Genomic DNA, 21,185 nt, shown 5'->3' on the forward strand with positions numbered 1-21,185 from the left:
GTGCCTGCTTCTTCCGCTTTCCACTCGGGATGAGCCTCCCCAGGCCTTCACTGTCAAAGTCCTTTTGCTTCTATTCTCTTTCCAGCCTCCTGCAGTCTGGTTCATCTTAGATTTCCTACTGACAACCTCTCTTAAAGGGACCCAATGACTTGCTAATTGCCACGTCAATGGCAGTGAAGTGACGACCCTCAGATAAAAAGACCGCAAGTCACTTCTCACATTGTGTTTTTCTGTACTGTCTAAATTTTCTTTGAGTCAGAAAAACAATTTAAGTCTGTTTATTTTTTCCACCAGTAGACTATCTGGGGCTGGCGCCAGGCAGACACTTCCACATAATCCCTCACTGGCAGGCTGCTCGCACTCAGTGTACACACAAACCCATCACAATCAACTCACCCTTCAAACCCTGTCTCAGGAAGGATACCTCACCCGTGCTCACCGGTAAAAACACAGACTTTCTCAACATGGGGGCTGCAGGGCCGGCTGCCTCTCTTCCCAAGGGCTTACCTTTTCTGTAGTTTCGTAATCCATTTTGAACGCCCAGAGGTGGAGGCGCGCCGAGAGCTCGCTGATGGAGGAGAGCGTCAGCAGGAACTGCTCCGCGCTGCCCAGCGGCACCTCCGGGCTGGCCAGCTGCGCTTCCTGGATCTTCTGCTTTTCTTCTTCGGTGGGAATCATGGTGAGAATTTTCTGGAGAGACAGAAAGATACGGTATCTTCTTAGTATTTGTATGGTGATTTTCCAACCAGGTAGCAGAGATGTTCTGCTGTCAGTGCCGTTGTATGCAGGTGACAATTACATACCAAATAAACTTTAGAGAGGGAAAGCCCTGGGGAGCATCTACATTTGCACTCATTTGTTTTAATATTCTCCCTCTTTCTTTAAATCTGCTTCATAAGCAACTTGCCTCCAGTTTTCTGAGTCTTCTACATGAAAGACGTTTCAGACAAGAAAGAGGGATGGGAGGTGAGAAAAAGGTGAAAGAATAATAATAATATTAGAGAACAGCTCCCTGTTCCCCAGGAAACAGAGTAAAACGTGTTAAGAATATATGCTTCTCATGGATTAACTCAAGAGCTTACAGAAATGAACCCCTTTCAAAGAACTCAGATTGACTTTTGTACACGGGCTATCTTATAATTTTTTTAATATTTAAACTATATTTCAAATTTCATATAGAAATTAAAACATTTTGACATCAAACTCAAGTCTGATTGAGGAAAAAAGGATGATGGTACTTTTGTTTTTAGTTGAAGTATAATTGATTTACAATGGTGTGTTAGTTTCTGGTGTACAGCGTAGTTAATCAGTTATACACATATATATTCTCTCTTATGTTCTTTTACATTATGGGTTATTCCAAGTTATTTAATATAGTTCCCCGTGCTACACGGTAGGACCTTGTTGTTTATCTGTTCTGTATATAGTAGTTTGTATCTGCTAATCCCACACTCCAAATTTATATCCCTCCACCATGATGGTACTTATAAAGAGTAATACACACCAATGGAAAGAATACTGCTTTCTGCTTTTGTTTCTGGTAAAAATCAATTGCAGAAGACGGAGGAAGCAAACAGGCATTGGAAGGATTATGATTCTTACAAATTCAAATTCCTCGGTGATTACATTTTAAAAGAAGGTAAAAATTCCCACCATGTGACACTTCACATACAACATTACTATAGATAAGGTATCATTGGTCTTCTCTCATTTATCAAATAACAGCATCAAAGCAAAGAAGTACGCAATGTGCCATATTTTTGGTAACTTGTGTTAAGTCATTAATTCTCGGTGCTTTGATTACTGCTCTGCACTAGCTGCCACCTGTGTCAAACGTGGGACGGAGTTCTGGTGAGACGGGTGAGATGGACTCAGCGCGCTCCGCCCTGTCTGTCCCATAGAATGCAACCCCACACCCTGGACAGCAGGCATCGAGCAGCTATTTGAAGATGGAAAAAAAAAAATAGTGTTAGGTAGATTGGGGAAGAAGACCAGAACCGGAAGTTCAACTGAACTGGTCATGAGCTGACCATTTTCTCTGGTACTCCCCAGCCGGGGCTCTCGGGCAGCCCCAAACCTGAAAGAGGGTATCAGGTGCAGACAGAGAGAGCTCCAGGGGAGTCTTCTGGTTCCGACTTAAAGGGTGGGTAAGGGGTCTCCTAGGAGTGGCAGCAGAACTGGCAGATCCTAAAACTCTGACATAGGGAACCTCCCCTCCAATCAGTGGAGCTGTGGCCCCAAGAGGTGGGACAAACCCCTTCTGTTTTTCTTCTCTACCTTCCCTCGGCCTGGCCCCAGACATGGGCACTGTGATAGAAAGTGCATGGCGAAAGGAGGCAACCGAGGCCCCAGGTTTCACTGAAGGGCCAAAAAGGAAGGCCCCAGAAAGTGGGAAAGCACTTGGAGGTCACAAAAAATGACAATCCTGCAAAGCAAGCGCACAACATTGTTTAAGAAGCTCCGAGCTTATCCCTGAGCTGTTCACGTGTGAACCTGACCTTCAACAGCACATCAAAGACTTTGAGGCCTGAACTGGTCTATAAGAACTTTGAAAACTGAGCTGACACTGGACCCACAGTCCACAGAAGGTGGGTCAGAATCTGTGGCCTGAACCTGAATGGGTGATGGAATAATTCTCAGTTTTTTTATGAGACCAGAATGACCCTGATACAAAACCAGACCAAGACAGTACAAGAAAAGAAAACTGCAGACCAATATCCTGATGAACTAGATGCAAAAATCCTTAACAAAATATTTTAAAATACATAAATAAATGCCAATATATTGAGATATATAACCCCATTGCTATATTTTATATAGCAATATGTTTTAAAATAACTAAAAGGTTGGATCAATATGAAAAAGTCAATCAATGCAATTAATCCCCCATCTGATACATGACATTTATTTAAAAAACCCTATAGCTCATTTCAAATTTCACGGTGACAGAGAGAATGCTTTCTCTCTAAGACCAGCAACAACACAGGAAGTCCCCTCTCATCGTTCCTGTTTAACACTGTGTGGAAATTCTAGCCAGGTAGATAAAATTTTTAAAATGAATACAGATTAGAAAGGAAAAAATACCACTGTTCCTATCTCAGATGGCATAATTGCCCCATAGAAAATTGCGAGGAATCTACAAAAAACTTATAAAACAGTGAGTTTAATGATGTTGCGCGATATAAGGTCAGTATACAAAAAAAGTTTCATTTTTACATATTAATTATAAACAATTATAAACTGAAATTTAAAAAAAATACTATTTACAGTGAAATACTTAGGTATAAATCAAAAAATCACATGCAGGCTCTGTATGCTAGAAAGTGAAAAATGCTGGTGAAAGCAATCAGAGATGATCACACAAATGGGGGGATAATCTGTGTTCACAGAGTGAAAGACTCGATATAGTCAAGACGTTAGTTTTCCCAAAATTGATGTATAAATTTAACTCGATTCCAATCAAAATAGCATGATTTTTTGTGGCTATAGACAAGCTGATTCTAAAAATTATATGGCAAGGCAGATGAACCAAAACAGCCAAACCGAAGGAATTCTGAAGAAGACCTGCCCTGGAGGAGTCACAGCACCGAAAGAGCTACAATAGAGCCACAGTATTAAGATGGTGAGGCATGGGCCTCAGGATGGAGACAGGGATCAGTGGGACAAAACAGGGCATCCAGAAGCAGACCACACAAATATGGCCCAGTGATTCTGACAAAGGTGTGAAGGCAGTTCAACAGACAAAAGGTAGTGTTTCAAATGATGCTGGAACAACTGTAACCCACATGCAAAAATTGAGCCTCAGCTTAGACCTTCCACCTTGTATATAAATGAACCCAAAAGAGATCATGAATCTAAAAGGTTAACACTACAAAACTCTGAGAAGGAGATACAGGAGAAAAATCTTTGTGACCCAGGTTAGGCAATCAATATGACACCAAAAAAAGAACAGGTTGATACACTAAACTTCATCCAAATTACACACATTTTCTCTGTGGAAGAGACTGTTAAGAGAATGAAAAGCCAAGTTGCAGTTCCTCAAAAGAATAAACATAGTTATCAGGTGATCCAGTAGCTCTATTTGTAGGTACTTAACCTACAAAAATTAAACTTGAGTTCACACACAAACTTGTGCTTGAGTGTTTGTAGTAGCTTATTCACAACTGCTAACAGCTGGATGGAGCTAAGTGTTCTCCAGCAGGTGAAGAGATAAACAGACAGGGCTACAACCCTGCAGTGCAGTGATGCTCGGCGATAAAAAGGGGCCAACTATAGAGATGCACCGCAACTTGGATGAATCTCAAAGTATCAATCATGCTGAGTGAAAGAAGCCAGTCTCAAAAGGTTCCTCACTGTATGATTCCACGTATGTGACATTCTCGAAAAGGCAAGACCACAGTGATGAGAAGCGATCAGTGGTTATCAGGGGCTCGAGGTGGGTTAATGATGTGAATAGGAAGGGACAGCACAAGGGGTTTTTTTGGGAGTGGGACTATTTTGCATCCTGATTACAGTGGTCATTGCATGAATTTATATGCTTTAAAACTCAATTAAGTCTGGGCACCGAAAAAAAAAGTCAATTTTATCCTCTATCAATAATTCAAAAACTAAGAAAATAAGAAACTGGACACTTGACACCATAATCAGCAATCATGCAGATGTTTACATGATTGTGTCTCAGGATGCATCTGGGTAGGGGAGCGGTTGTCCTGGGTTCATGAGAGAGTTCTCAGGGAGGGCGGTACAGAAACCAGTGATGCCAAAGGGGACTGGAGATGTGTTTTGGGCCGCGGTCAGAGTGAGGTCGCAGGTGGTGAGCCCAAGATACCTCCTTTTCCAATGTTCACTTCATCAGGGCCCCAAACACAGACTATGCGGGTGGAATGGGGCATCAGGGGACGTGCTCAGCAGTCATGCTCCTTGCTCTCCCGTAGGCTGATGCTACTGATCCCCCACCTCCACACAGACAGTATTAAAAAAGGACCAAGACTATCCAAGCAAATGTCACTTCTTTCCGAAAGCCCAGGATTTGGACTCAACCAGTTTTCCAAATAAAAACTGAACTACAAATTTAGATTTTAATTTTCTTAGTGCTCAAATTGTTTTAAGCAAGTACAAGAATTCTAAAACTAAAAGTTGTCAACGCTTTTCCCCTCTTCTTCAGAAGGCATTTTCCTGTGATGATTTTTGTTGCTTTTTGTTTTCCTTTGGGAAAGTAATCAACCACTCTTACTTTTGTTTTTCACTTCTCTGATTAATTTAAACCATTTGTGTTCACTGTTGAAGATTTGTAAGGTTACCATCTGCCAGTTTACTTTTTTTTTAACACGCCATTAACAATAAAAATAGCCACGAGACAGTGGAACAGCAGAGTCAAAGCTACCTCCTATGAGGCGATGGCCCCCTTTTTTTTTTTATCATGAGCATATGATAAAGATATGCGTGTACCTTCTATTTGCTCTTTACCATATCAATAGATTTATTAATGATTTTATAATGGCCATTTGGTTTCACGGAGAGAAAACATCAAACAAGACCACTACATCATCATCTCTGTGTTTTCTGACTCTGGGAACTTCTGTTTCTAGGATGTTGACAGGTCTGATAGCCAAGCTGGGCCAAGAGAAATGTAATTTGGGACCATTCAATTGTGTTAACCCTCTGAGTAGACACAGACTATAAAAACGAGAAAAGCAAGGAAAGAAAAAAAGGAGAACTCTTCATACTTCCATTTGTGATACCTCAATGACATTTTACTTGGGAAAATATCATTATTACTACTTACAGATGGCCCCCAAATCATATTGTAAAGTTTAATACTCTCATGAAAAACCACTCCCTTAATGAAGTTAGTTAATGACTCCCATGAGTTTTCACGATGAACCAGGTACAGACCATTGGGTTGCTAAGCAGGACGTCAGCGAATACATCCTAATCACGCTCGGGCACACAGAGGTTCTGAACGGCCCTATTAAGCCACGGTGCCACGCTTCAGGGCCAGCGTCCAAGAAGCAGATGGTTTGGTAGAAGGCCATTTGGGCATAAGCTGGAAATCATATTAGTAAAGATCTGCAAGGGTTCCACTTCCGTCTCACCTCAGTCCTGATTTAACTCCTTCAACAACAAACCTGGAAAAGCAGCTCCGGTTGGGGGCTGGCTTGACATATGGACGGAGAGCATCCATGTCCCTTGGGTCCCTGAGACTGGTGGCCAGAGACAGCCGGTAACAGCTGGGGGAGCCCGGGTTCTGTGTTCCCCACAAGGACCGCTTTCTGCTGGACTCTTCTCAGCCACAACTAATAGGAGTTGCAAAATGTTCATGATCTCTGGGTTTACACAGGCAGCTTCAGATGAGGGGTTCTCCATCGGGGGTTTGACAAAGTCAAAAAGATGTTTTGGGCTGTCACCACTGTGGTAGTACCACTGGCATCTTGTGGGCGGACCCCAGGGCTGCTGCCAGACACTCCACCAGGCACAGGTCAGTCCCACAACCAAGAACTGCCCAGCCCGGAATGGCAGCAGTGCTCCAGTTGAGAAACCCTGCTTTAGATGAAAACTGCGGTAAAGATGTGTAACTCTGTGTCTTGTGACTATATATGCATTTGCTGAGGGCTCGTGACACAATGAACTTTCAGGGTTAGGCAGTATTTTCTTTGGCTGTGTCCTCTCACTGAATATCACCTCATACGGCAGCTACTCCTGGAGGAAAACCGTAGGCAGTGCGGCCTCATGCATCTTCTCACTCCCCTTGCAGATGTCCTCTTATGCTTTTTGGCAGGCGAGCCCAGGCCCAGAGATCCCACCTGGGCCAGCCACCCCCAGGGCCCGTGGACTGCACTGTGGACTCAGGTTCTAGAAATCATATTTCAGCTGGACCTCTTACTGGTTTGTGAGCTTGGGCACAGACTAGCATGGAGCTCACCCTCCTCACCTCTAAGATGGGGAATGGAGGAGCACATCCCTCCTACTCTCTGTGAGCATCTGTGTAAAGCACCCTCCTGGCACCCAGCCCACAGGGAGAAACCCACGAAAGTCAAGTTTAGCGCCCTCGGCCATTCCTACATCCGCCCCGGTACGATCCCCATCGTCATTCCTTCCTGGATCAAAGAGGAGCTCAGCTGGAAACCCGTCGGAAAAGGAAAAAGTGATTCAGCTCATTCTCAAATCTCAGTCACTTATTGTATCTGAAACCTAGGCCCCCCCCCGCCCCACTCCAGGGGGACTGACATTTCAGGAAAGAACAAAGGCAAAACGAAAGGAATCTGTCTCTCCTGATGGACTTTCAAGTTCTCGTGGCAAGAAGGAGAAATATTTTTAAGAGGGGAACTTGTCATTTTTTCCTTCAGTCAAGCTGCCCCTGGCTGCATCTGAATCTGACGCTTGTGCAATCTTGAAAAGATCCTGTGAAGTAAACAGGATGGCCAGAAGGTGCGCTGGGACCTACCACATCGTTTGTCCTACGTGGAAGACACCTTGTGCTTGGTTCGGCTAAGCTGGCAGCCTCCTCCTGCCTGATGGACAGCAAGCCAACGCCCTTCTCCCATGCTCCTCTGGGGGCCCCAGCGTGGAGCTGCCTCACGCTGAGGCCAGGACTGCCCACTTCTTTCTCACTGCCTGGCAGCCACCTCAATGTCCCTCCCTCTATTTGCCTGCTACATATGCCCTGCCCCGGTTTGCCACCTGCCCTCCCTCCCTGGCTGCCCGCCGGGGTATGCGGAGCTGCCGTGCTGAGTGGCCTGACTGCAGGGCCCGGGCTCAACTTCCCCTCCGGAGAGAGGGATGTGCATCTCCCTCCTTGCACCTGCTCCTGAACCAGGCTGTGTGCCTGCTTCTCAGGGTTGAGCCGCGCATGCATTGTACTGGCTTCCTGGGTTTGCCATCACAGAGGATTGCAGATTGGAGACATGTATTCCCTCACAGTTTAAGAGACCAGAAGTCTAATGTCAGCGGTGGGGAGGATCTGTCCTTGCCTCTTCTTCGCTTCCAGTTGTTGCGGGCAATTCTTGGTGTTCCTCGGCTTGTAAACCCATCACTGCAATTTCTGTATCTGTCATCACACGGTGTTCTGTTCTGTGTCTCCTCGTGTGATCCCTGTCTTCACACGGCAACCTTCCCTCTGTGTCCCTGTCCAGACTTCTCCCTTCTTAGAAGGATACCAGCTGGTGGAGTAGGACCCACCCTAGTCTAGCGTCGTCTTACCTTAACTTGATCATGTCTGCGAAGACCCTGTTTTCAAATAAGGTCACCTTCGGAGCTTCTGGGTGGGCATGGATTTTAAAGTTTGTACTCAACCCAGGACAAACCTCAAGGAACACAGCTTCTCCTGTGGGGGCCTCTTCTTTCCAAAGCACAAGAGCATGCCTGCCCAGCTGGGTTCAGGTACCACTTTGCCGCCCTCAGGGCCGTGGGAGAGGCCAGCGCAGAAGCCGGAGCCCTTGCTCGCGTCCAGCTCTCCTGCCGAGGCCGGCCCTCCCTGGCTGCCACCAGCCTCCGCTGGCCCCCTTCACTCTCAAGTCTTTCAAATCAGACTGCGTGAAGGGAACTCAAGGATGGAGAGGCTTTAAAGGGATCCAGGGCTCCTGGCCAGTAGGAGGATGGCATGAGTGTCACCCAATGCCACAGAGCAGTGCCCTCAGGTCCCTATTCTGACCCAGTGGGCCCCCAGGCCACCCACTCGTCTGTAGGAACCTGTGGGCGGAGCCACTGACTCCACTCACTCTTTCTCCATTATTAGGACATCAAATTTAACTTCCTACAAATGGGCACCAGCCCACAGTGAAAGGGAGAACAGGGCCTGGTGGAGGGCACTGGATTCTGGAACAGGGATGCTGTGGCCCCAGCTGGGCCACCTCCCAGCCAAGCAGTCACGGCCAAGGCACCCAGCCCCTCTCCACCCGTGCCATTCAGATTGACAAGCGGTACAGACTCAGCTCGCCTGGCTTTTCCAGTGATCCAGTGAAACACATCTTCCACAGACCCCAACGGGTCCCAGGGGAGAAACAAAGCCACAGACAGGGAGGTGAGCACGCATGGGAAACCCTACTTTTGAAACTGTGCGTTAAACATATTTGGTTTGAAATGACATCCCAGCCCCCCGTGGAGGTTGTCAAACTTCTTCCACGTTGAGGAAGGTGGAGCATGGGCAGAAGGAAATCCGAAATGAACCAGAAAGCGAGGATCTCTGAACTTATGGTGAAGGGAGGGTTCCTCCCCACCAAGAAGTTAAAAAAAGACGTGAGAATTATTAACATCATTCAGAGTCTGGCTGAGACAGAGGAACGGCAAGCCACGCTGCGGAGAAAGTCACCATGGACACAGCACTGTTTTACACGTGTGACATGTGACAGGACAAAAATAATGCTCGACAGAGCTCCTCTTACCTCAATCCCTTCTTTGTTTAAGGCGTATTCATCAAAATTCAAAATGGCTATCTTAATGGTCCTCGGAGGGGGCAGCACCGTCAGGCCAATATTGATAGCATTGCTCCTCTTGGAATCCAGGACGATGATCTCTTGCTTTTTTCCATCTGCAGCAGTTTTCTTGTGATAAAATAAGGAGAATCCAAGATTAATGCATCATCTTTGGTCCTCTGTTAAAAGCAAGCTCACTACTTACTGAGAGATGAAAACAAATGGCCCCAATTCAGGTCAGGAAAGGCCTGGCTACCGCTCAGCACAGCGGAGAGACCAGGGATTAGGCCCGAGGAGCCGCCAAGAGCAGGTCAGCAGTGGAACTTCTCGAGTCAGACACATTACAAAAGAAAATGGATTTTCCTTCAATTGGGAAAAATGTGATATTTTGCAAGAAAAAAAAAAACCCTGTTTTTTTCCATAGAAGCAGTGGAAACAAAACTCAGAGCTCTCAGAGTTCCCTTCCTGTGGGCTGCGAGGTGTCGGAATGTGCCTCGGTTGGCCCCGGAGCGAGCGGTGTGTGCCCGGAGATGGAGAAGGCCGGTACACGCGCCGGGGAGGCGGCGCCAGGAGGGGGAATCCGGCATCGCTGGCCGGTCACCCCTCTGGATCCCAGGGGCTCCTCTCATCAGTCCAACATCCTCCGCCCCGAATGCCTGAGCACTTCCATCTTTGCTGCCGCATGGAGGGGGTGTGAAGAGGAGTGAGGGATAAACCGGCCAAGGGGCTGAGGAGGGGGGCAGGGAGGAGAGGTGGCCAGGCATGTGTACAGAGCCCTGCTGTGCGTGACTCCCTGCGGGCCTGGTGTCCGTGGGGCAGCATGTGGCCAGAAGCCAGGAAGTGTGTGAGGTGCTGAGCCAACGCTCACCCCTGCCCAGAGCTGTGATGCCCCCTGGCCCCCCGCTTGGCTTTCCCCTTCAGCTCTCAGGAAGCCAACAGCAGGTGGCAGCGGGGACAGGTGGAGGGAGCCGGCTCTCCAAGCTCCCTGTGCCTGCGCGGCTTCCCTGGAGGCAGCGGGGCTTGGAGGGTGATGCTTGTGATTCAGGAAACAAACCCAGGTGACGAGGATGGGTCAGACCCATTCAGCACGGTGATGGGGTGTGCTCACCGTGTGAGGGAGCCCAGCTACCAGGAATTAATTCACCTGGTGGTGGAGTGGGTCAGGCTCTGGAGGGCCTGCCGCCTAAGCTGGACCCTGAAGAATGTCTAGGGCCAGCCTGGGGCTGGGAGAGACGGAGGGAGGTGCCTTTGTCCGATCCCGGAGAACCGCCAGGGATGAGGCTGGAGGTTTGGGGGTCTACATCGAGGGGACCCCATGAACCAGCTGCTCAGACTCCACTGCAGGCAGACCCTAGCTGAGCAGCTAAGAGCTGCTGAATGTCGGTTTCCTGAGCCGAGGCCTCAGCCTCTTCTCTGAAGAGGGAAATGGGCTGGGTCTGGGAGCAGCTGCGCTGTCTGGAGAAGCTGGCCGGCTGCAACACTGGAGGCTGGGAGCTGGCAAGGAGACACAGGTTGTGGCCCTTTAAGTCCTGCTGAGCCCTTCCAAACTCAACTGCTAAAATTCTATGTTAGGCCCTTAAATATGCATCGGGGGATAAATTACAATTTCTTCACGAAGCAAATGACTGAAAGCATCCCAGCTGTTAGGGGGCCTGGTGGCCAGAAGGAATAATTTCTGTGGGTGTGGCCATCGGCTTTGGACAGGGGGCTCCCAGGGACATGTGGCATAAATGCCTCCTGCCTCTACAGGGGAACACTGTTTCCTATATATGTCATCAGATAAGCTTATCAGGAGCCCTGAAATGTAGCTTAAGTCTAATTTAAGACATTATTTTGTGTATGGAATGCTAAGAAGGAATGTGGGCTAAGGTTTGACAAAATGCTGAACACAGGCAGTGAAGAGGGACGTTATGACTCGCGATGCCCACACTGGGGAGCGGGGTGTGCCCTCCTCCAGGCAACGCAGGGCACCTGCCCAACGTCCATGCCCTCTTCCCCGCTCACCAACAGGACCTTGATTTTTTTCAGACTGGTGACATGTCCATTAATCAGTCACCTCCCTGGCAGTTCTTTGCAGCTAAGTCTGGCAGTTCTGGTTTTGGTTTTCCTGATTAAAAAGGGACAGACCCAGTTGGCCATGCCTTTTGCCTTTCCTCCTTCTTCCTGCCTACATGGTGGATGTGAGACCCAGAGGTGCAGCAGGAAGACAGCTCGTGAGAAGAAGGAATGAAGCCACAGATGGGTGGCAGCATGGGAGACAGAGGCAGCCTGGGACCTGGCACTGGAGAGGCAGCTACCCACAGTCAGGCTCCCATGCTGGAGGCATTTATGGGAAGGCAGGGACTTGCTGGAATCATTAGCCCTGAGCAGCCCATCTACACATACTAGGAGTCCGCAGAGATGCCTGGGCAGGCCCAGCTCAACGGAGCCTTTGTGCAAATGAGAAAAAGATGCCCAAGTCCAGGGAGACACAGCCCCGTGGCAGACAGCTTAAGAGAGAGAAGCATTGCTCAGATTTCAGCCTTGCCCCCTCAGCCAGCATCCACGTGCAGCAAGCAACCCGCACAGACCTATGTGGTGGCTCTGAGATGGACATATCCTTGTCCTCATTCTCAGTAGAACTCAGTTCACCCCCATGGACACACCCACACAGCCCCCTAAAAGTTGGTAAGCAGCAAGCCACTGGGCATCGTAGGTTACGGGGATGCTTTCAGAGCACTTCCCGCTTCACACAGGGAGGAATAAGAAGTAAAGTCATATCTGAAGCTGAACAGTTAAATCTCCGGATTTTATCCAAGGGCTGTTTTAAATGTTCTTGTTGATAATCAAGACAGGCGCCACTGGATGCTGCTGACCTCTCAAGTGTCTGGGGTGGGGCGTTCTGCCTGAGATGAGGGGGTCATATGGGGTTGTCCCCCTCTAGCCTCGCCTCCCCTCCCACAACAACCCAGAGCAGCATCTGCAAGAACAAGCCAAAATTCTCTGTGCCCCAGAGCATGTCTAGGGATTAGCAGTCATCAGCTCTGATCCATTCCCATCATCTTTTGGTGTCAAAGCCCCAGATCAGCAAGAGTGACTTTTATTTCCTTTACCTGGTCCTGTGTCTGAGTCACTGTCATCCATCCTCTTCCACAAAGCCTCTCCTGCCCCCTCCTTCATTCCCACTACCTCCATCCTGACCCTGATCCTGGGTGGCAGGCTCCCAGAGCAGCCCTTCACCAGCCCCCTGCTTCCAGCCTCTTCTCACCCTCAACCCATCCACCCCACTCTTGCTAAGAGTCACTCTCAGACACTCAACTCCTTATTGGACTTCTGTGATCAGAAATTCAGTGACTGTCCATTGTTTGAAATGAGAAAAATAGGAAATTGGTTAACGAGGGAAAGGGGAGATAAAGCAGAGAAGACAGAATGTTCCTTGTAAAGGAGGTTAGGAAATGCTGGATGACCCTCAGAAGGCATCTGGAGAGGACCAGGCAAGATGTGACGGGGCAGAGGTAGAACAGGGCTTGGGACAGTGACAGGAGACAATGTTTCTAGGCAGGAGATCAGAAGGTATTTCGCATTTGATCAACCACATCTCCCCAGACAACACTCAAACAAAGAAACACAATCCTGAATCCTCCTGATCTATCCATACTGGGCCTACTTGAAGGAAATGGCAACATTTTGAGAGCAATAAAAGAGATGTGATTAAATGAGAAATATCATGTTCCTGGATAGGAAGTCTCAATGTTGTAAGGATGCTCAGCACCTCTCATTATACACACACACACACACATACACACACATGCATCTTTTAAAATATATATAAAATGTATATATAAAAACATATATTTTAAATGATTCTAATCAAATTCCAACAAGATTTTTTGGAATTACAAAATATTCTAAAGTTATTATGAAAGAATATATGTGTAAAAAAAATCCCTAAGTAAAGTTATATGTGGTATCTACCCAGTCAGATATAAAACTTATTATAAAACTGATAAAATTAAAATGAGCAGCACTGGCACTGGAAGAGTTAAGAATGACAGAACAGAATAGAATGATAGTGTAGAAAAAGCTCTCGTACAATGGTCCAGGGCCTTCCAACAAACACAGCAAGATCCGTGAGTCACAATCCGTTACGAAAGCCCAATTTCTAATATAGAATCAAGGAAAGTAACTTTAAGTCAAAAAAAAAAAAATCAACCCAATATGGTAGGTTAGCATCATGACAAAATGGATTGACTGACATCTTCCTTCTTAAATTAAAAAAAAAAAAGAAACAAAAGCCAGCAGAAAGCAAGAACCCAGGCTGCTGTGGGGTTGGCCAAGGGTCACCGTGGTGAGAGCACGCCACACCCCGTGAGACCCCCTTTGCTGATTGGAGTCAAGGCATTATCAGTGACGGTCCACGATGGCAAAGCCTGAGCAGAGGCAGAAGAGGCCTGAGAAGCAAGCTCAGTCTTCCGACTGGCTCTGAGCGGTAGGTTGTCTTCCCCTATTTATTTATTTGTTGCCTCTGGTTGATACAGATCTCATTCCCTTAAATGGATATTTCCTCGGTGCCTACGAGGTGCCTACTCCCTGAGTGGGGACGTTTTTCATGGGGACCAACGAAAACTTGCATACTTGGGGGCTACCAATGGTCAGTCCTGGGGCAACAGGAAATACAAGTTTCTCCCTCAATTCTTTTATAAGTCAGCCAGCCACATCTCTGCCCTCGAGTCCCAGGATCTCTCAGGGACGAGAGGATGTTGCTGGAGACGGCTGTGGGCTCGGGCTCCAGGCACAGGATGCCAGACCAGGCTGGAAGTGAACATCTGGTGAGATAGTTGCCCCAGCATAAGGGTAGAAGTGAGGAAGAATGGGGGAAACCAGAGTGGAGATGTCTTTGAACGTGCAACTTTCCCAAGTATGCCCAAGAGTTTAAAAGAGGAACTTGCTTCTTTAAACGGGAAGGGGTATTCTGGGACGAGGCCAGGCTCTAGTTTGCTTCCAGAAAGCCTAGTTAAGCTGAACTTTTGGACAGAACCAGGCAGCAACACCTAGCACTTCCTTCAGAGCAACAGCCATCAGGGAGCTCCAATGTGCCAACAGCTGCCCTTCCAGAAATACTGTCTCTGGAGAAATGCTCCAGGCTTGGATAGAATGCAGGACTTTTGTTTGTTTTGTTTTGCGCTTAGCCAGGAAGACTGCAGGGACCGGGGAGAGGGTATAACAGCCAAGATGGTGTGAGATAGAGGTTATCCTCTGGGGAGAGAGATGCTGTCGAGGCAAGCAGAGACCTCATAGAGAGAACGGCCAGGACGGAGGTCACTAAGGCAATTCGGCTCCTTTCTCCCAAGCTGTCTAAGAGGGCTGAGGGTCCAGCTTCCAGAAAGCAGAAGTGAGCCCCTCCAGGAGACTTCAAACAGGCAGCGCCCAGGGCCACAAGACTTATGGAACTTCTGAGAAGCACAGAGGAGGCAGTCAATTGAAGGAGTGATTGCTAACTGCCAAGGCTTAGGGGCGAGGGCTGTGACTTGCAGCCTGCATTCACCTGGTGACCAGCTCCGTGGGTTGGGGTCGGCCCTCTAGAACCAGTCAGCTCCAAGAGGTAGGAGCCTGCAAGCTTAGCCCCTCTAGGGGGCAGAAAGTCATACACATCACGGATGTTTTCTAGAACATTAAACCAGACATTTAGGCCCACTCAGGGGGACCATGGGACACCACCAGTCCTGATGCGGAGACGGAAGCCTGCCTGCCTTGCAGGGAGCAGACGTGCAAGTCAGGTGTTCGGATAGAACAGATTACTGCTGCCAAGAACAAGTATTTCAGAACCTGCAAACACAGAGACAAACTTGATTCTGAATGGTTATCGCGGTTGGGTGACCGCCATGTAAGAGTGACCACAACCAGATGCAGTTCAACATCTTGAGGAAAAAGACCGTAATTCCTCCTCATTATCGTCCAGTTTTGGAAAAGAGAAGGGTGAGTATCAGGCAGCAGTTAGGAGAAGGTGGAAAGGAAAATTTTAATGCTAAATAGTAGCCGTTAAGCTTAGAGGTTAATATAGAATCTCACATTGGAGTCTCAGGAAAGTCACATGAGACAAAGGGTAAGAAAAGCAATAGAATAAAAAATGACACGCTTGTTAACACAGCACACAAGCACGTTTCCCCCTGTTGCACTGGGTCCACTCAACACCCCCAGGAGGTCAGGCACATGGGATCAGGCCTGCTTTCTTTCTTTCCTCCCCTCCACCCTCTAAAGGCAAAAACAGGCTCAGAGAGGTTGACCAACTCGCTCAAGGTCACACAGTTAGAGGTAGAGTCCAGACTAAATGAAATTCACAATTGCAGTCGCAAAGCATACATAGGTCATTGAGGGGAAAGAGAGAGTCTTTTTTAAAAACGGCAAGATTTTAAAATCCCCAAGGGAAGAGCACAATGAAGTGTTCCGAGCGTGAACTTGGCAGTAGCCAGAACAAGACAGAATCCCGGGATCGCATGAACAGACCCAGGAGCCCTGAAGGGGAACGGATAACATTCAGAGCAGCAAGTTACCCAGGGGGGGGGGTGGGGTCAGCTGGGGGCCTGACACATTCACAGCCTAGTGACCTTGGCAAGGCACTGAACGTCTCTGTGCCTCGTGTCCTCTCTGCGACCTACCCTGAGTGCGGGGTTTGTTGTGAGGATGAGATGAGACCATGGATGACACACAGTGAGAACGATGCCTGGCCCGCAGCGAGAACAGGCATGTGTCTACTGGGACTGTGAGGCTAGTGTCACTGGTACTGATGCAGGTAAAGCACTTAGGTTAATACCTGGAAAATCGTGCTTTCTAAGAATTAGCTCTCAGCTGCTTTTACTCCCAATTCATCCTTGTAAAAAATATATGGTCTACCAATGTGTATTTTTCATAACTAAGGCATCTACCACGCTTATAGACCAAAGGAGCCTACAAAAACAGGAACGGCAGGTCAGAGCAGTGTCCCCACCCTAAATAGTGGCAGCCCCTGGGACAGTGCAGGGACTTGAGACTCAGCCTGCAGAGCTGCCTCCCTGGGACACGACAACTCGCTGGGGCTTCCCGGATGACTGAAAATAGCCCACGGATGCTCCTAAGAGTCTGTGCAGACCCCCAGGCACCTGGAAACCCTGCACGGGGAGCAGATCTAGAAAGGGAGCGTGCCTGGAGTGGTACTGCAGACCGCCTTGCAAAGGAGAAGGTAGCCAACGTCCTGGTTTCTGTTTTTAAGGAGGAGAATACTGTGGTGATTTTCACATGCCAAATTTCCCTCTGAGGCTAACAGCCTGGACTCCAGGGCTAATGGAAAGGGGAGGTCTGGAGAAAGAACAGAAGATTCTCCTTCTCTGCCAGGAGACGTAGCTGCCTCCATGGCTGAGTGGGCGAACGTTAAGTCACCACCTCTAACTGGGAGAAACTCAACATCATTTATCTGAAGACCGAACATGTTTGATCAATCTACCGACACTTTCTGAAGGAAAACCAGAAAACGTGGTTTATTTAGACCAGTGCTTTACAATTTTGGGTGCACAAGAGAATCCCAAGGGGCACTTTTATTTTTTATTGTTTTTTTCATGTCTCAGGATTCATTCTCTAAATTTCTTATCTTTTCCCTACCATTTTTTTATTCGTTTTTTAAATGGAGGTACTGAGGATTGAACCCAGGACCTTATGCATGCTAAGCATGTGCTCTACCACTGAGCTATACCCTCCTGCCCCCACGGAGTCACTTCTAAACAACAGTGATGCCTGGGTCCCATCCTCAGGGATCCTGATCTCCTTGGTCTGGAGGCGGCACAGGGTCACAGAAGTTTGAAAGATGTCTGTGTAACCAGAGTCACTGATTTAGACTTTAAAACAGTCTAAAGGTTTGAGATGAGGAGGAAGTTGCTCTTCTCAGAAGAGGAATGCAATGTAAAAACAGGGAACAGAAGGCAGGGGTAAGGGAACACTTCTTAGGATACAGAAACATTCCAAGATGTAGCAAGGCCTGTCATTTTTATGAATAATGTGGGATAAAGTCCCCACAGCTACAGATGATGCAGGAAGTCTGCGCTGATGTTAAAATGAGCCTGACACGCCCATCTAATGCCAAGGTCATCCCAGCACCAGGAGCTGAGCTGTCAGTTACTGAGAACCTGTCCTTGGACACTCAGGGGTTAATGCACTTTGATAAAGAGGATCAAGGTCCAGAGAAGGGCCACGTGGAAGCCCTGACTCCCACGCCAGGGGAAGAGGAGGAAATGAACAGTTGGGAGGGGGGCACCAGCAAAGACCGTGGAGGCTCGCCATCCGGGCAGGTGGAAGGCTCGCCTTGCAAAGTTTTCTGAAATGTCGCCCCAAAGGATCACCCCTTTGAATTTTTAAAGAGCAATTTTACTAGAAATAAAGGAGGCAATTTTTAAAAAGTGGATATTCAGCACATAGAACTTGTTATCCCAGAGGGTGCTGGCACCGAAAATAGAAACTCGGCTGAGGACATGATTTATGAAGAGAACTCAGAGTCTTGGAGAATACCGCTAAGTTTGAGAGCATTTCCATGAAAGGCGACCAACCTCTCAAAATGCTTCTCAGCATCCCTGCCACTGACCCCGGGGCTGGCTCGGCGAGGCACGAGTTCTAGAAATGGTAAATCATTCCTCCTCACTCCCTGCTAACTGCCAAGAGGGTGACGCCACAGGATATTTTCAAAGCTGTCTGCTGAGAAAGTGACAATGACAGTGATGCCACAATACAGAGGACATAAAGATGGGACCACTATGGAATCTTCCAAAGTCCTGGAACAAGCCAGACGGTGATATATGTGGGAAAGCATTAAGGCCAGAGGCAAAACAATAACAAACAACAACAACAACAAAGCCAACTAAATAAAGGCTGGAAGACCTTCAGTTAGGAATAAAGATTCTGCATAACTTGCCAGAATAGGCTCGTTTACTGACAAGTTTAGGGAAAAAATGTTAATTTCCCCTATTCACCCTTTAGGTCTTTCCTAGCAAAGGACAGCTGTAACACAGGTACATTTCCAGTGTTAATGTGGTTTACCCAGTGCCCCGACCAGGAGCCTTTTGAGAGGGGACGGGAGTGCTCTTACTAATTAGATGCTGGGACCCCAGAAATACACCAGGACTATCCTGGGTACACGAGGATGCGTGATCACCCCCAGTCAAGTCCCAAAGTTGGGTTTGGAATTCCCAGGCAGAATTCAGGGAGAGCTGTTAAATAAAATAACATGCTCCCTTATGACATGAACACAAACACAGGGTAGGAAGATTTTATTCTCTTCTCAGAAGAATAAAATGGAGTCAGGGGGTTGGCAGGGTGGAGGGGTCACTGTGGACAGTGGTGGTGGGAGCAATGCCCCCCTCACTGGTGCCTCACTTTTCACTTTAAATCAATGGTTCACAACTTGCGTTGAGTCTCTGGGGAGCTCTTCAAGACAACCCAGGCTGGGGCTTACTCCAGATCAGATAAATCATCATCTCTGGATTTTCTTAAAAAGTCAGGGCTAATAGTTTCTGGTATGTTTCAAAACTTCAAGGTAAATAAAGTTGAACAGATTTCTCCAAATCCACTCTGGAGCCCCCTCCCCATGATAAATCTAGTGAATGCTGGGGAGTAAGACAGCAATGAGACACCAGAGGGGAAACCAGGTCCCCTCCTTCCTTCGGGTACCGTCTTCCACGCCACACGTCCTGCGGTCTGTCTGGAACTCGGGATATAAAAGCTGCCCTCTGGGGGCAGGTGACTTGGCCACCCTGGATTAAGCACACAGGTTTGAAGACCACTTCCTGGGGCTTCTCTGGGCGATGCCAAGTCCACAGAAGGTACCTCCCCACCCCCAGCAAGGGGCTTTCTGCCCTGACATCCTTCTCTGGGGACATTTTAACCATCTCCTATGCCATTCCCCACATCTCAGACCGGCAGCAGAAACACAACATGATGAAATTTAGCACAGGATTTCTGCCTTTCTCCACAAAACGTAATTAAAGTTATCTTGCTAAAAAGCTATATATATTTCTTGCTGAGAAAGAAAAGTCAATCTAGTTCCAGAAACTATTTGGAAAGAAAACCAAAGAGCACATCTGTCTGTTCTTATCATTTCCATTAAGTGGTCAGCCCAGCCTTGGCTCCAGCACGCGAATCTTCAGGGGTGACTCGGGCGGTCATAACCATGCCCTGTAACTCCAGTCTGGTGTAAGTTTTCTGATGGAAACGAAAACTGATTCCCTTTGCCCTGTGCGGCCTTGCGAAGTCTATTTTATGTGTGCTGTGCTCTCTTGTGTTTAATGAAAAGCTTCTCATGAGCCGGAATTCGGAAGTGGTTGTTTTTAGCTGCGTTTTACGAAAATCACAGACGAGGATTAGAAACAGAAGTAAAACTGGTTATTACCTGTGTTGGTAACAGACACATAACCGATTCAACTCTCCAATTTGCCTTTTCACCTCCTGTAACATTGGTAAATTAGCCCCTGCTCACATTTGCTATCCCCCCAAAATGGGCTCTTAGGTCCCATTGGGGGCACATTCTGGAATCAGTTTGGAAAACGTTTTGATATATTACTTTCCTTTTCTGCTCTCACTTTATAAAAATGAGGCAAACATCGGTCCTCTAGGTAGGCAATAAAGTACTTTAAGAGGCTGCCACCTACTTCCAGCAAGAACAGAACTTTGGGTTCCTGAGAAGACACCAATCAGATCCATCACCATCCACAGGGGGCCCACGAGGAGGGAGGGAGGGAAGTGAATTGTCCACTCTGGGTCTTCTCAGGGAAGATTTAACCTTGCCATTCCCCTTGTAAAAATGAAGTCAGACATGCTTTCACTGCCAAACTGTTACTCCCTCTTATGGCTCCCACCTGGGTCAAGAGCCAGCACCCCTCCGCCCCTAGGAACCTCCAAGGCTGAGGAGCAGCCAGGGGAAGCCCGGAGGGTGGAGGCAGTCAGAGGAGATCACTTGGAAAGAAGCAGGATGAAGGAGACGGGCCAACAGATCAGCGATTGGCGGGTGGAGAAAGCGAGGTCAAGCCCTGGGTGGCTCCAGGCCACCAGACTGCTGATTTAACCTAGCCACGCCAGTCCTCTCCCAGGTGCCGGACCCGGCTGTGAGAACTGGAGGGGGCGTGTGGACAGCTCATGACCACATGTGACCGGTCCTGGGAAAGTCAGGACCCAGGGGCACTGAGAGCGGGTGCCCAACATCAGCTCCCTAGGCAGTATTTCCTAAGAGAGGACAAGAGGTCTGATTTCAGTTGAAGGAGAGGACCAATCAATGGGCATGATTTTCTATACAGGATCCTGGCAGTTTGATTGACAAACAGAAGAAAACTTTAATTCTGACTTGGGGGATCTCTGAGGCTGGAAATGGTTGAGATTCCCATCCTTGCTGGGACAGGGCAGAAGTCAGCACGAGGGTAAAGGCCAACTCAGGAAGAGGAACAGGCAGTTCAGACCCCCAGCATAGGTTTTAACAGGAAGTCGACCAATTACAGCTCCAACCTAGCCTTTCAGCATCACACAGGCACCACCCCCATCACTCGGCACCTCGTCGAAGGGCGCTCCTGTCCTGAGGATGCTGCTCATACCTTTTGATTCCAAATCGGTGCCTGACTGGTAGGTCGGGAGCCCAACTCAGGCAGCTTTAATACTCATCTAAAATTATGCTAAATGGAGCAGCCCATGGAGCTACAATTAACTCATAATCATAAGTTCTTCCACATTTACTCTAAACTTTGCAAAGTGTTTTCTCACACCCCTAGTTCCTGAGAAGAGAAGACAGTCTTA

The 21,185-nt window shown here is 47.9% G+C and overlaps 1 protein-coding gene across 7 annotated transcripts in view; it reads right to left on the reverse strand.

Moving 5' to 3' along the window:
* Window positions 1-21,185, reverse strand: part of FHOD3 (formin homology 2 domain containing 3) — a 402,137-nt gene that overhangs the window by 35,092 nt on the left and 345,860 nt on the right. For all 7 annotated transcript variants that reach the window (XM_072948976.1, XM_072948975.1, XM_072948981.1 and 4 more), the window contains 2 exons: window positions 9,381-9,539; window positions 508-690 (listed from right to left, as the gene is read on the reverse strand). In XM_072948976.1, the coding sequence (XP_072805077.1) occupies window positions 508-690; window positions 9,381-9,539 (342 nt within the window). The remainder of the gene's footprint in view (window positions 1-507; window positions 691-9,380; window positions 9,540-21,185) is intronic.

This window comes from Vicugna pacos, chromosome 24 (genome assembly GCF_048564905.1).
Source record: "Vicugna pacos chromosome 24, VicPac4, whole genome shotgun sequence".
Classification (NCBI taxonomy): Eukaryota; Metazoa; Chordata; class Mammalia; order Artiodactyla; family Camelidae; genus Vicugna; species Vicugna pacos.